The sequence below is a fragment of the Falco peregrinus genome, chromosome 11 (assembly GCF_023634155.1).
Source record: "Falco peregrinus isolate bFalPer1 chromosome 11, bFalPer1.pri, whole genome shotgun sequence".
In the NCBI taxonomy this organism is placed as follows: domain Eukaryota; kingdom Metazoa; phylum Chordata; class Aves; order Falconiformes; family Falconidae; genus Falco; species Falco peregrinus.
In genome coordinates, this window is record NC_073731.1 from 20964255 (window position 1) to 20977772 (window position 13518).

The 13518-nt window shown below is 37.6% G+C and overlaps 1 protein-coding gene across 2 annotated transcripts in view; it reads right to left on the bottom strand.

The window, feature by feature from the left end:
• Nucleotides 1-1594: 1594 nt before the first annotated feature.
• The window catches only part of UBR2 (ubiquitin protein ligase E3 component n-recognin 2), a 60007-nt gene continuing 48083 nt past the window's right edge, over nucleotides 1595-13518 (bottom strand). For both annotated transcript variants that reach the window (XM_055816178.1, XM_055816179.1), the window contains exons 38-47: nucleotides 13407-13474; nucleotides 12787-12922; nucleotides 12059-12149; nucleotides 11377-11507; nucleotides 9530-9638; nucleotides 7510-7566; nucleotides 5899-5976; nucleotides 5433-5603; nucleotides 4690-4791; nucleotides 1595-3910 (exon numbers count right to left, since the gene is read on the bottom strand). In XM_055816178.1, the coding sequence (XP_055672153.1) occupies nucleotides 3769-3910; nucleotides 4690-4791; nucleotides 5433-5603; nucleotides 5899-5976; nucleotides 7510-7566; nucleotides 9530-9638; nucleotides 11377-11507; nucleotides 12059-12149; nucleotides 12787-12922; nucleotides 13407-13474 (1085 nt within the window). In that variant the 3' untranslated portion in view covers nucleotides 1595-3768. The remainder of the gene's footprint in view (nucleotides 3911-4689; nucleotides 4792-5432; nucleotides 5604-5898; nucleotides 5977-7509; nucleotides 7567-9529; nucleotides 9639-11376; nucleotides 11508-12058; nucleotides 12150-12786; nucleotides 12923-13406; nucleotides 13475-13518) is intronic.

Below are 13518 nucleotides of genomic sequence, written 5' to 3' on the forward strand. Positions count from 1 at the left end.
CAGAGGGAGCCTCCCGATCCTGGCCATATACAAAATCATTTAAACGTTGGGTTAGTTTAAAGGCCTCTGTTCCTCTTTCACTTCTTAGCAAATTAAAATTGCTGGCTGTAAAAGCACTTTCTCTGTACACTAGATGTCTTTAGAAAATCTTTAAATATGATTTCAGACAACACCCTTGTAATCAATCTGGGGAGGTGCAGACTAGGCAGACTGCAAGGTGGACAGCAATCTGGCTGCATTTTCAGGCTCAAAGGGCAGCAACACACAGTTGGAAACCAGTTACAAGTGGCATTCCGCAGGGGCTCATATTCAAGCCAAAACTGATTAACAGCCATATTTGCCCTTATATAATCCATAACCTCAACAGTGGAATGGAAATACAGAGCCACTACTACTTGCCAAAGGCAATTCCTAGAAAAGAGAAATCTCTTAGAAAAGGAAATTCCAGGGCAGAAGGGAGGCTGATTGCATACTTGGTTGATCATAATGGGACCCTACTTCCTTTGTGCAATTTAATCTTCCAGAAAGGAAAACAGCTGGGATTTTGTGCTTGAAGGTACTGGCACAGTAAGTCAAGCATCCAGCTTCTCTACACGTTGTGGTCATAAAGAAAATTATCACAGTTATGGAGCTTCTAAAACAAAACACCAAGTCACATAGCATAAAATAAAATGCACCTAAAATGAGGTGCCAGGGCTGGAGCATGGGAGCTGGCATGGCTTCATGTCAAATGTAAAACAACAGAATAGGGTCTGTGCGGCTGCACGTGCAATGTCTGCTGTCCCAATAAAAGAAGTTAACCATATAGTGCAGGAATATATTGAACACTTCACTTCAGGTTGTTCCCAGTGTTAGAGTGGGAAATGAGGCCCAAATTTTAGTTGCTCAGTCATCAGCATGCAGATTAGTTGGAGGGGCACAGAAGGAAGCTGTACGGAATTGGGGGAGCGCTGAAGATGCAAATAGCTTGAGAATCCACAAGGGCTTTATCTCAGCCAACAAATCCCCAATAACATTTCAGATGAAGTAGAGAGCTGTGGGGAGCACTGGCTCTTGGCACAAGTCAGAAGGCATCAGCTGTTTATCTCTGTTATGTACTTGATCCATCACAGTAAGAAAGAACCTCTTATGGCAGACTGGGGGGGAGTACAAAGTGTTATCCTGAAGTAGAACAGAGTAAAAAACATTACTGATGTGAACCTCAGCCCTCAGCCCTTTATAAAATTTACAATCCTTTAACAAGAAGATTGGTATAGGTCAAGAAAGGTTTAGCTGACTGAAGCAAATGACACTAATAATATAATCATCTTACAGTTGTAGCTGGGAAACTGCAGATGTTGCACATCCAGGTATTTCTGTTAGTTTGTGATTAACAAGGTGACACACTTGAAGGAACAAGATCAGCAAAATTCTAAGAATGTTTAAAAAGTGCTTCTTGAATGTCAACACCAAAAGCATTTACCTGATACTTTCACCTTTGTATTCCGTTATGACGGTTTCAGGTTTGGGGATTTTATGTTTTTTTTGTTGATGGGGTTTTTTTCTCTTCTCATACATATAACGCATTCTAGATTGCACACATAATCCATAAATATTAAAGTTATAGCCAATTTATTACAGATAGTATTTCCCTGATACTGAAACAATGTTATAAATATTTCTACATTAATATAAATACATGCAAAACAAATCAGAAAATAGAAGTCTTCAATAAAGAATGACTAAATTGCAAAAAATGATAAACTGTGTACTTTGCAATTATTTGTGGTTATAACATTACCAACCTATTCAACCTCACAGTCTCTGAGAATCACCCCAGAGGGAAGAAAAAAAAAATCCTTCTTGCTGTCAATATTTTGCTTTGCACAGAGAAATCTGTCAGTATCATCAATTACCTTTTTAATATTATGCTTACAGGAAAAGAGTTTTTCAATGCAGTTACACATTATTTGAAACCATGGCACACAGCTTAAGAAGCAAGACTGCAAAGGAACAGTAATGTCACCAAAAAAACTGTCATTTCTAAGTACCATGCACAGAAAACTGTTGATGTATCAACCAGCTAAGTAGGGGAAGGCAGAGATGAAACATTAATGTCATTTTTTCCTGCAACTTCTGCATGTCTCTCTGTAAAAAGTGACAGCAAGATTATAAATGATTCAATCTACAACAGGTAATTCAGACATGAGTAGCCTGTACTGCTTTTAAGAAAAGGAAATCAGCATTGGCCAAGTTTCTTTATTTCATACTTCACATCTTCACTCAATACTGTTACTGAATGTTTGAAAAATTGTCCTGTACACCATGAATATACAAAATTTATCTGAAGCATTAAATCTGTAAAAATAGAAACAATTCAGTCAGACCAAGTGTAACTGAAGACACAGCAGACAGTAAAAGGATTGCTCATCTGGGCTGAAGACGTAGTCAGAAAGCAAGACTTAATCAAAAGAACCACAGATTATTAAGGAATCAGAACTACATAAATTAAAGATTTTACTAATTTGTCAGAAGATAGAAGAGATAAAGGTAATTGATTTTATTTTAAATCAGTAAGCATAATGTCACTTTTTAGAGACACCTTGGCGGTCTAAGTACATACAACTAGAAAACTCACTGCCTTCAGGCACCCTCATATCAAGTGCAAATCTGCGCAGTTATAGAATATATTTATAAAATATACTATATGCAAACATCTTTACAGAGCTTTAAATCAAGCCAAAAAGTAAATATACTTGATGGGACAACAGAAAAAAAATTAAAAATTAATGCAAAAATGTGGGCAGTGTGATTGTGGCCCTTCAAAGCCAGAGGAAACCATTCATTTTGTCTGCAACAAAAAGGAGATAGGATTTGCACCTTAAAAGTTGACTTAACAAAAATGAAGAAAACATCCTCTGCGCTTCTGCAAATTAACACAAAATTAGCTTTTGTGACATTTTACATATTGTTGTTGTCTTAAAATATCTTCTAAAGACACAATGTCAACCCTTGAATACCAATAACCAATCACATAAGTGAAAGTGAAAGGGTTTCCCAGCTAAATTCAAATTACAAACTACGTAATTCTAAACAAGTGCAATGCTCTGGAAAAAGCTTTAAATTAAATTATTTTACTTGTAAAGCTAGTGTTAGGTTTTTTTTAGTTAAAAAACAACCGGAAGCAAGAAAGCTGCAAGAGTACAAATGACAAACTTGTTTTAGGTAACACCAGGTGAAAGAGTGAATTATCCACTGATGCAGACAGAAACACCCATTTGCTACATTATTTGCTTCCTTACTTCATTCCATTGCATGTACACACAGCTTAAGTATTAAAATGCAGAATAATAAATAAAACGGCTCAGATTACTAGCAAGGGGCAAAACACAATCCGTAATTGTGCTCTATCTAGTTTCTGTTTCAGCAGTCTTTTTCTCTTGCAGTTTATAAGAAAAATCATAGTCAGACTTCCAAAAAGAGTCATTCTTTTTTTTTTTTTTATCAGAAACTCAAGTTCATTTGCCCAGGTTTATAACCCAAGACTTTTCTGTGAAGGAAGCACAGTGCAAATTATATGACTAATCAAACTTGCTTACATAGAAAGAAGTTTACTTGATTAATGTTAACTTGGTATCTTTATGAAATACATTGTAAAACAAAGATTAAATAACAGGACTAGGTTTGTGGGGTTTTTTCCCCCCTCAGGCTTTTTTCCTAATCCCTCTTTTGAAAAGCTTACTGAGTTACAAAAACCTTAATAAAGTTCCAGTCTTCAGCAGATAACCACTATAAATGCTGCCAATCAATGCCAACTAGTGTTTGATTTGCTTCTTGTGCATGTCCAATTTCCTCCGTGATACTGTGCTGCTGCCAGAGTTTTTGAATCTTTTTAAATCGTTCTTTGCACAGATGTAAGGGATTCCCACGTCTGAAAAGGAGATAATACTTATCAGGAATGATAAAACACTGCAACTAAACACAAACACTAAGGCATGACATATTAAGTATTAGATAACCCTTCAAAATAGTAATATATTTAGATAACCCTTTAACTTCATTCCCTTATCAGAACCAATCAACAGAAATTTGCATTAGTAAACCGGAGTGCTACCTTGCATGGTTCCCCACCCTTATTACTGCTCAATGGTTCCCTCCAGCCTTTGGGAATCTTATGGACACCCCACCGAAGTATGAACGCAGGTTTCCAGCAATCTTTCCATGCTGAACAAGTTCATATTCTATGGTTTTGACCAGTTTCAGAAGTAGCAAGCATTAACAATATGAAGTTCCCAAATTATTCTCACGGGAAGCAGAGGTAGGAGTTAACACAAAGAACTGATATTAAATAAAATACTCTCATAGTATTTCCACTTGGTATTAAATTAACACACATACAAAAAAAATGTACTATATACAAATAAAATTTTCAGCTTCAGTTTCTAAGCAACTTCTCAGATGTTAAAAAAATTCAAGTTTTTACACCTCAAGACAAATGTTTGTAACGTGGGAAAGATCTTCCATTAAATATTTTTAACCTAAACCCCCATATTAGTATTAAAATGTCTGAAGGTATTAAGACGCAGCACCAATGTCAAAATATAACATTCCCTATATAATTAAAATAAAAAGATAATGTAGAAAGCATATTTTACAAACCAGACAGTTTTCAAATTCCTGTCTTTAAAAGATGTATTTTTAAATATTTACCTGAGTCCCTGGTCTGTCTCTCCATAGTCATCAAGATAAGGAGGAGGATAAAAGCAGCCCTTTGTTTTCCCAGCTAAAAATAGCACCTGACATTCTCGTACTCTAGAGAGAAACACAAGGAAGATTTTAGGTTTTTATTTTTTAGGTGAATAGTTTCATAGACACAGCTTTTCCAACTCTCACCTACTTTCATTTTGTATAAATTGCATGTACAGATTTTTAAAGGACTTTTTTTTAACTGAAGATCTTATTCTCTTCCTGTTATAACTTCTTCGTAGCAGTTAAAAACAATGTAGTTTCATGTCATATTATCTGCAGTCTGTGTAAAATACTACACACAAGCATGGTAAGAAAATAAAACAATTTCACTTCTCACTAATCCTTGCCAAAGTGAAAAATGGACATTATTCTAACCTTTCCTTGTACGCAGGAAGACTACTAAAATGAATTCTCATGTTTTCAGCAGCAGCAGCAAAGTCAAGATATTTACCTTTATTGTTTTGTAGTATTTGAGTGGAAATAAATGCACAGAGAAAACAAATTAAAACTCAGATTCCCTATGACACTTTATCTTCAAAGAAACAACCTCTGAACCTTATACCAAAGGAAGAGGAATACTCTAGTTTCTAGGCAATCCTGTTACTAACAAACCACCCCTGCAAGCACACTGCTATAACCATTCATTTCATGTCTACACACACCACCTAATCTAGCGATAGAAGTACAGGTGTTCAGTTCCTTACCTAAGGAATATGCCCACTCCCGAACCACAAGTGTACGTATGTGCAGTACAGGCTCCAACATCTTCTCCTTCTAATTCAGTTTGACAACAGTAGCTCTGAGAACATAGCATGGTCCCACACACAAGGCACAATGTTGGGGCTCTGCTTTTATCACCACCTGATTTTGGACACCTTTTGTTAGGCAGAGGGGGAAAAAAAAATAAATCCATTGTTTGTATCAACTCTAGATGGTAAAAAGATTCAGAACTACTTTGGAACATTTATACAGTTAACAGTTATACAGATCCTTGCAATTTCTATTTCACTGAAATACACAGCAGCTTTGCTGGAAGAGACGACTGTCAATTATGTGCCATTAACTTCATGATTCTATAAACAACTCCCAAAGGCTTTCAGGTTACAGGTTTCCCAGGTCATCAAAAAGAGACTACTTTAGTGGTCCTCACTGTAACTGCATACAACTTACGAGAAATTGGATGCTTGGTTAATGAGGCAGCTGTAGTCGTCCGGAAGGTCTATTAATTTGTTGGATTCTCTTGCATAGCTAGAATAAAGCAATCAAATTAGACACTCATATTCCAACGAATAATACACAGTTATTTCAAACTCATTCATGTTTTCCTTACTCATCTAAACAGCATCTGTGAATAATGAAATTTTTAAAAGTTTTCCTCTTCTCTGTGATTCATAGAGTAAAATGATAGCACATGAAAAAGGAACCCACACCTCTCAACTATACCGCCTCCAGGTTTCTTAATCATATTTTTATGGATTTGAGAAAATGCACAGGCAGAAAGTCAGAAAAATTCGTGTCATATGCATGCTTTTAGCAAAATCTCATGATGAGGTTATTTCAGATTTAACTGGATATTTGTTCTGCTACCTTATCAGTTTGCTTTGTGTTTTCCTTTTGTCACTAATAATTAATAGAAAATATTCTGACTCTCAGGTTCAAAGAACTTGTATCCTGAAGAGGATGAAATACTCATGCAATGAAAAGGACCTATTCGATAGCAAATACTTTTATCTTTAGAAATAACAGTTAAAAATTAAATTTTTTGGCAGATGCTATACATACACTACAGTTTAATAATCTTCAACTCTAGGAATAATATAAATTAAGACTGTGAAATGCAAATATTAAGTTTGTAACAGAGGCAATGTATAATAAAATACTGAGAGAAAAAAAATCACTGTCAAAATAGACATAATCTTGGGAAGAGCAGTTAAGAATCAGCAGAAGGAACACATGGAAAAAACCCAACAATCACATATAACAGGAAATCAACTATGCAATCAGAATATTCTTTCTGTATATGAAATTCTGTTAATACCCTGTTTAACAGATGAAGTGACAAATTCTTATTTTTGTCACTTAGCCTTGTTGTCTGCACAACACTGAAAGATTGACTTTATGTATTCAGCATGAGATTAAAATGCAGAGATGTTTTTAACAACAGCACTTTGAACCTTGTATTAATTTATAATTATCTGGATAATTCATAACTACTATTTTTACCCACCCTTCATAAAGAAAAACACCCCAAATACTTTTCCACGCCCACTACATATTAAATGCATTTTGAATTAAAAATAATTGCTTAGTATAGTAGAAATGTATGAAAAACAAATTTTCTTTTTAGCAACTGACTTGAGTGTTGTTTTCACTGAAGAATTTGGATTCTTTAAAAAGATAATTTAAAAAGCTCTTCAATGCCTGGCATTTTTAAACACAGATTATATATGTCTTCTAGCAACAGCGTATCTTTTGAATCAGAAGGTACAAATCTACTATAGGAAACATGAGAAGAAATGTTATGGCCTCTGATTTCTGCAGATCAGCCTAAATAAAACTATACTATTTAACTTTGCCTTCACAACTCTACCAATTTAAGCAGTATTTCACTTCTCTTACAAAATTCCCAAGGTCTCTTTGCTTGTTCCCTAATATCTTTGTCATTCAATAAAGCAGAACTGAAACTATGGTATTATAAACATCCTTTAGAAGAAGTATTTGGAGAAAACTACAACATTAAAGTGTCTCTCCTTTCTCTGCTTAAAATTTCTCCATGGTTACCTGATAGCATTTCTCTTGCCTTCCAGGTATCTTTTCACTTCATTGTTACTGCACCAGCTACAAGAAAGAAGAAAAAAAAAAATAGGCTTTTAACATCAATGGATGATAGTTTTCAAAAGCAAATAAGTAAAAAATCCACAGTACATCTATTCAATAATCTCTACAACCACAATGATTTCTTCCAAAACACTTCTTTCACAAATGCTTTTAAAAGTCTATGATTCACTTCCATATATGCACTCCTGGGAGAATACTTGTATTACTATCTAGGTGCAGGATTCTTTATTCCATTTATACACAAAAAGGAAGCCTACAGAGGGTGGAAGCAAGACCAGGTAGCCTGGGAGGAATACAGAGAAACTGTCCAAGCAGCCAGGGATCAGGTTAGGAAAGCTAAAGCCCTGATAGAATTAAATCTGGCCAGGGACGTCAAGGGCAACAAGAAAAGCTTCTACAGCAATAAAAGGAACACTGGGGAAAACATGGGCTCTCTCCAGAAGGAAATGGGAGACTGGCTACCCGGGACATGAAGGCTGAGGTACTCGGTGACTTTTTTGCCTTAGACTTCATGGGCAAGTGCTCCAGCCATACCGTCTAAGTTACAGAAGGCAAAGGCAGAGACTGGGAGAAGAAAGAACCACCTGCTATAGGAGAAGATCAGGTCTGAGACCATCTATGGCACTTGAAGGTGCACAGGTCCATGGGCCCTGATAAGATGCGTCCATGGGCCCTGAAAGAAGTGGCTAAGCCGCTATCAATCATATGTGAGAAACTGTGGCAGTTCAGTGAAGTACGCACTGACTAGAAAAGGGGAAACATAACCCCCATTTTTGAAAAGGGATATAAAGACGACCCAGGAAACCACAGGCCAGTCAGCCTCACCTCTGTGCCTGGCAAGATCATGAAGTAGACCCTCCTGGAAACTATGCTAAAGCACGTGGAAAATAAGGAGGTGATTGGTGACAGCCAGCATGGCTTCACTAAGGGCAAATCATGTCTGACAAATCTGGCGGCCTTCCACGACAGGGTTACAGCAGTGACAGGTGAGGAAAGAGCAACGGACATCATCTACCTGGACTTGTGCAAAGCTTCTGACACTGCCCCGTACAACATCCTTGTCTCTAAACTGGAGACAGTGGATAAGGAATTGGCTGGATAGTCAAAGAGTTGCAGTCAACAGCTCGATGCCCAAGTGGAGACTGCTGATGAGTGGCAATCCTCAGGGGTCCATACTGGGATCGGTGCTGTTCAACACCTTTGTCAGCGACATGGGCAGTGGGACTGAGCACACCCTCAGCAAGTTTGCCAGTGACACCAAGCTGTGTGGTGTGGTCGACACGCTGAAGGGAAGGGATGCCATCCAGAGAGGGACCTTGACAGGCGTGAGAGGTGGGCCTGTGCAGCTTGTGAGCTGCATCAAAAGAAGCGTGGCCAGCAGGTTGAGGGATGCGATTCTCCCCCTCTACTCTGCTCTCATAAGACTCCACCTGGAATACTGTGTTCAGCTCTGGAGCCCCCAACATAAAGACATAGACCTGTTAGAGCAAGTCCAGAGTGGGGCAACAAAGATGACCAGAGGGCTGGAGCACCTCTTCTCTGAAGACAGGCTGAGAGAGTTGAGGTTGTTCAGCCTGGAGAAGAGAGGGCTCTGAGGAGACCTTACAGCAGTCTGACAGTGCCTAAAGGGGCCTGCAGGAAAGCTGGAGAGGGACTTTGTACAAGGGCATGTCACGACAGGACAAGGGGGGATGGCTTTAAACTTAAAGAGAGTAGATTTAGATTAGATATTGAACTGTGAGAGTGGTAAAGCAATGTAACAGGTTGTCCAGAGAAATTGTGGATGCCCCATCCCTGGAAATGTTCAGGGCCAGGTTGGACGGGGCTCTGAGCAACCTGGCTAGTGGAAAGTGTCCCTGCCCATGGCAGGGGGGTTGGAACTAGATGGTCTTTAAAGTCCCTTCCAACTCAAACCACTCTATGATTCCATATTTAAACGAAGCATAAAACCACAACAACTTACCTTTCTATTAATGTGTTCAGAATCTCACTATTTTCTTGAAAAAGGCAAGTGAGGTTGTTTGGCAAGGAAAGATAGCTACATAAATGTTCAAACTGGTTTGTTCCACTTACTGTTGGAAAAAAAAAAAGTGCAATTCTCATAATTAGATGTTTTAAAATGATATTATCTACAATAAATGAAATTTAGCTCTAAATATAAAAAGCTATCCCTTCTATTTTTTAACTGTATTCCCTCACACCGAAGATTTGGTACAAAGTATGAAAGTGCTAGTAAAGGCAGCAGGCAGCTATGTTGAAAAGCTGCCAGTAATGAAAAGCAACTTTCCTCAAACGTCCCCCCAAGCACAGTTCAAGCCTAGTCGTGTAAGAACCATAACAGAGAGTTCAATGGCCTTTACAAATTGGTATGTGATTGTTTTAATGTCATCCATTAAATGGCTGCTTTGTGCTCCTTGGAATCTGTGCCAAAACCCCAGACAGGTGGTCAGCGACAGGCAGCGTACCACAGCCTCAGAAATACAAAAATTGCAAATACCTGCAATTTTAAACTCTACTAAAATATGTAGGACACAACCACCAGATTACCATATTTATACTAGTCTATTGGTTTGACTCCGTGGGCCTCTGCTCTCCCAGCTTTCAGGACAAAGAGTACCAGTACCTCTTCCATGGCACGGCCTCTTTTGCTCCTGAATAAAGAGTGAAGAGCATTACAATAAAACCTGTGCTCACTTCCTTCTCATGACCAAGGGAATGCTGTTTCACAATCCCCAGTAAAACACCAGAGAAGAGCAATACAGGCCCGTTGTGGGATCAGTGGGTGGTGAGGGAATGGGAAGGGAAAGCTGAACACCCAGTACCATGGCCACTGTCAGGACATCCATCGGTGGCAGGGACCTGCAGGGCCATGTATGCACCTGGAACTTGAGGATTGTAAAAGAAGGTGAAGTAAAGCCTTCCTCTTCCCCTTTCCTACAACTGACTCTATAAAGACCCATGGACTTACTGTCTGGAAGTACACATTTGTAGCTCATCTTTAGAGTATTGGAAACAAAGAACTCAAGTGGTCACTACTGGTCCAGACCGTGAACTTGGAAAACCTCACTATAGAAAATCAAAGTTCAGGAAAAAGGTTTCTTTTCTTTTGGCCCAAACGCTTAAGTATTGTGACTGTTAAATGGAAGGGGGGGGGGGAGGGGGAAAAAAGAAAAATCTACATTTTAAACACTATTTGTCAAGGAAACATTCTACAAGTACCAAACCATGAAGACACCCATGACAAGAGACAACCACTGTTCTCATATCATCTCGGCACCAAGTATCAGACTTCGTTTTAAACATGGGAGTCCTGAAGCAGTGTGGACCTACTTACTATCAACATCTTCAGATTTACGTTCTATCCCTACATATCCCATAAGAGGAGGACAGAAAAATGTTACTGACATCCATTACTGGGGTGTAACGTAGCACAGTGTATTTATAGTTATGAGAGATACTAATTCCCAGCAGATGCTGATTTGAATGAGATCAGTGCGAGCAAAAGCAGGTCTCACGTGAAAACAGTAATCAATAGGAGATTTGAAATAATCAAAATTTCACTTTTTAACAGAAGAGCATCAATTTCTGTTTTAAACAATCTAGAATGGCATTTGACTCTATATTAAAAACACGTTACTAAAAGTGAAATTATTTTTTCCCAAAATTTTCATTATGGAGATATGGTTCTGCACTGGTAACAAGCCCACATTCATTGCATCAGCTTCTTCAAAGGAGATATTTAAATGTAATTTATTTTGTCCATAAATATTTGTATCTTGAAAAGCTGACTTAACACAAAGCAGCCAGTACCTTGAATTTCTGAGGGTGCTGGGACTCCATTTAAGTAATGGAAAAACAAAGCAGAACATCGCAGGAAAGGCATGATTCCAGCTTTTAGATTCCTCCACAGGTGCCAGCCTGAGGTAATTTCTTTCAAGGCACTTAAGAGAACACAACAATAAAACAAAATTTCAGTTTCAGAACTATATTTAGTAGGTCTTCAGTCATATTTTGTATTATATTATGACTTCAGTTGAAACTAGTGTTATGCAAAGTGTTTATTTCAAAGTTAACTCCAAGAAAAACAAAAAAATAGACTCATAAAAATGTAACCAACTGGGACGGTGACAGTAAACAAAGGAAAATTTTGCACAGAAATTTCAGATCCTAACAAGTTTTCTGTACTCGGACACCGCCAATTGCAGATTCTACATATCTACAAACTAATGAAAAAAAAAAAGTCCCAGAGCATAATCTTCCTGAGCAGGTACCTTTATGAGCACAAAGGAATTTACAGGAATAGTTACTCAAAAATTGAATCTAGTAGACAAGTGGATAAAGATATCTAGCGGATAAGAAACAAGACACAAGGGTTCCCAAGTTAGAAGTCTCATCTTTGATAGCATTAGTATATAGAACTCTGTCAGTAGTTAATGTTGAGTCCAGAAGGGAGAAAATACTCTGCAATTTTATCAAAAGATTGCACTTTTACCTTCCTGTACACTGGCAAAGATATTTATACAGTGTAAGCACAGCTGCTTCCTCTTCACTGTTACTGTTTTCTTGATCCATGCCATTCTCTTCTGAAGAAAAAAGAAATAATAAGCAAGTTACTTCATATATACATGTTTATACAGCAAGAATGTATTTTTTTAAGTTTTGAGAAAAAGGCCAAAACTAAGTGAAACATTCCACTGTACTACAATATGACATACTGGGAAGAAGTTTTCTGCTGCATATCTTACATGGTAAATTTATGCTATTGTCAATTCCAGTGAGGTGCTGGTTTACTCGTTCAGTTGGTTGGCTTTCTTAAAATACTTGCTTAGAATTCTTCGCTTTTGGCACACTACACCTTATCCAGTTCCTCTGGCCAGGAGACACGTTGATTCCTAACCTCAATAACTGCAGCTTACACATCATACAATGCCCAAGCCAAGTCTCTGCAATAAACACTTCCAGGCACTGCTCTATTAGCTGGAAAGCTAGGATTCACGGCTAGCTGTGCTCCAAAAAACCCTCTAGTGTTTAAGCAATAAAAGCTAAAACCTGAATATTCATGAGCACAATTTATCAGTATTCTCTACGGGCTGAAAGAGAAAGCACCAATGATTTTATTTTACAACTGTAAACTGCATACATTTACCATAGCACCTTGGTGTTTTCCATGTACAGATTTGAGGAATTACTTCAATAAAAGTTGAAAGAAAGTGGCATTACCTGTTGGTGAGGTAAGTAAAATCTGTATTATGTGTGCCATTGTGACAAGATGAAACAGGTGAAGATCTCCAGTGCCGAGACTAATCCCTGAAAAATCCTGACAATGTATGGCAGGGAAAGAAAGCACCAAGCTTACCTGTAAAAGAAAATAAGAAAGTTGGTATATTCCCTTTCTTTTTGAATCTTTCCATTTTCTATGCTCATGCTGCAACTATACCCTTTTAAGGCAGCATACCTTATAAGGCTAATTCTGAGGTTAATTAGCCAGCCATTATTTAAGGGATCAATGATTAACTATCAGGGTGGTTTGGGGGTCTGTTTGTTTGGGTGAGGTTTATTTTTTCCATTTCTTGTCTGTGGTTTGCTGGGGAGGGGTTGGTTTTAGTTTGGGTTTTTTAACATCCAAAGAATATACATCCCACCTCATTTTAACTATTTATAGATAAGGACACTTGAAACAAAAAGAGTCTTTTAAGTTGTATTAGGTAGTGAAAAAATAATAAAAACCCAAACATTCTGAAAGGCTCCTTACCCAGAGTAAAGAGACACTTTCCAATTAAGTTTTTTACACAGTGCCTACTGGATCAAAAGATTATTAATACATATTATGGAATACTTACCAATAAATGAAACATGTCAATATCAAGTATGCAAGGAAGATTTCCATTTTTTTCATTAGGCACCAGTGCTGAGTATTTCAGAGAGAAAAATAAATTTATTAGTTGAACATTT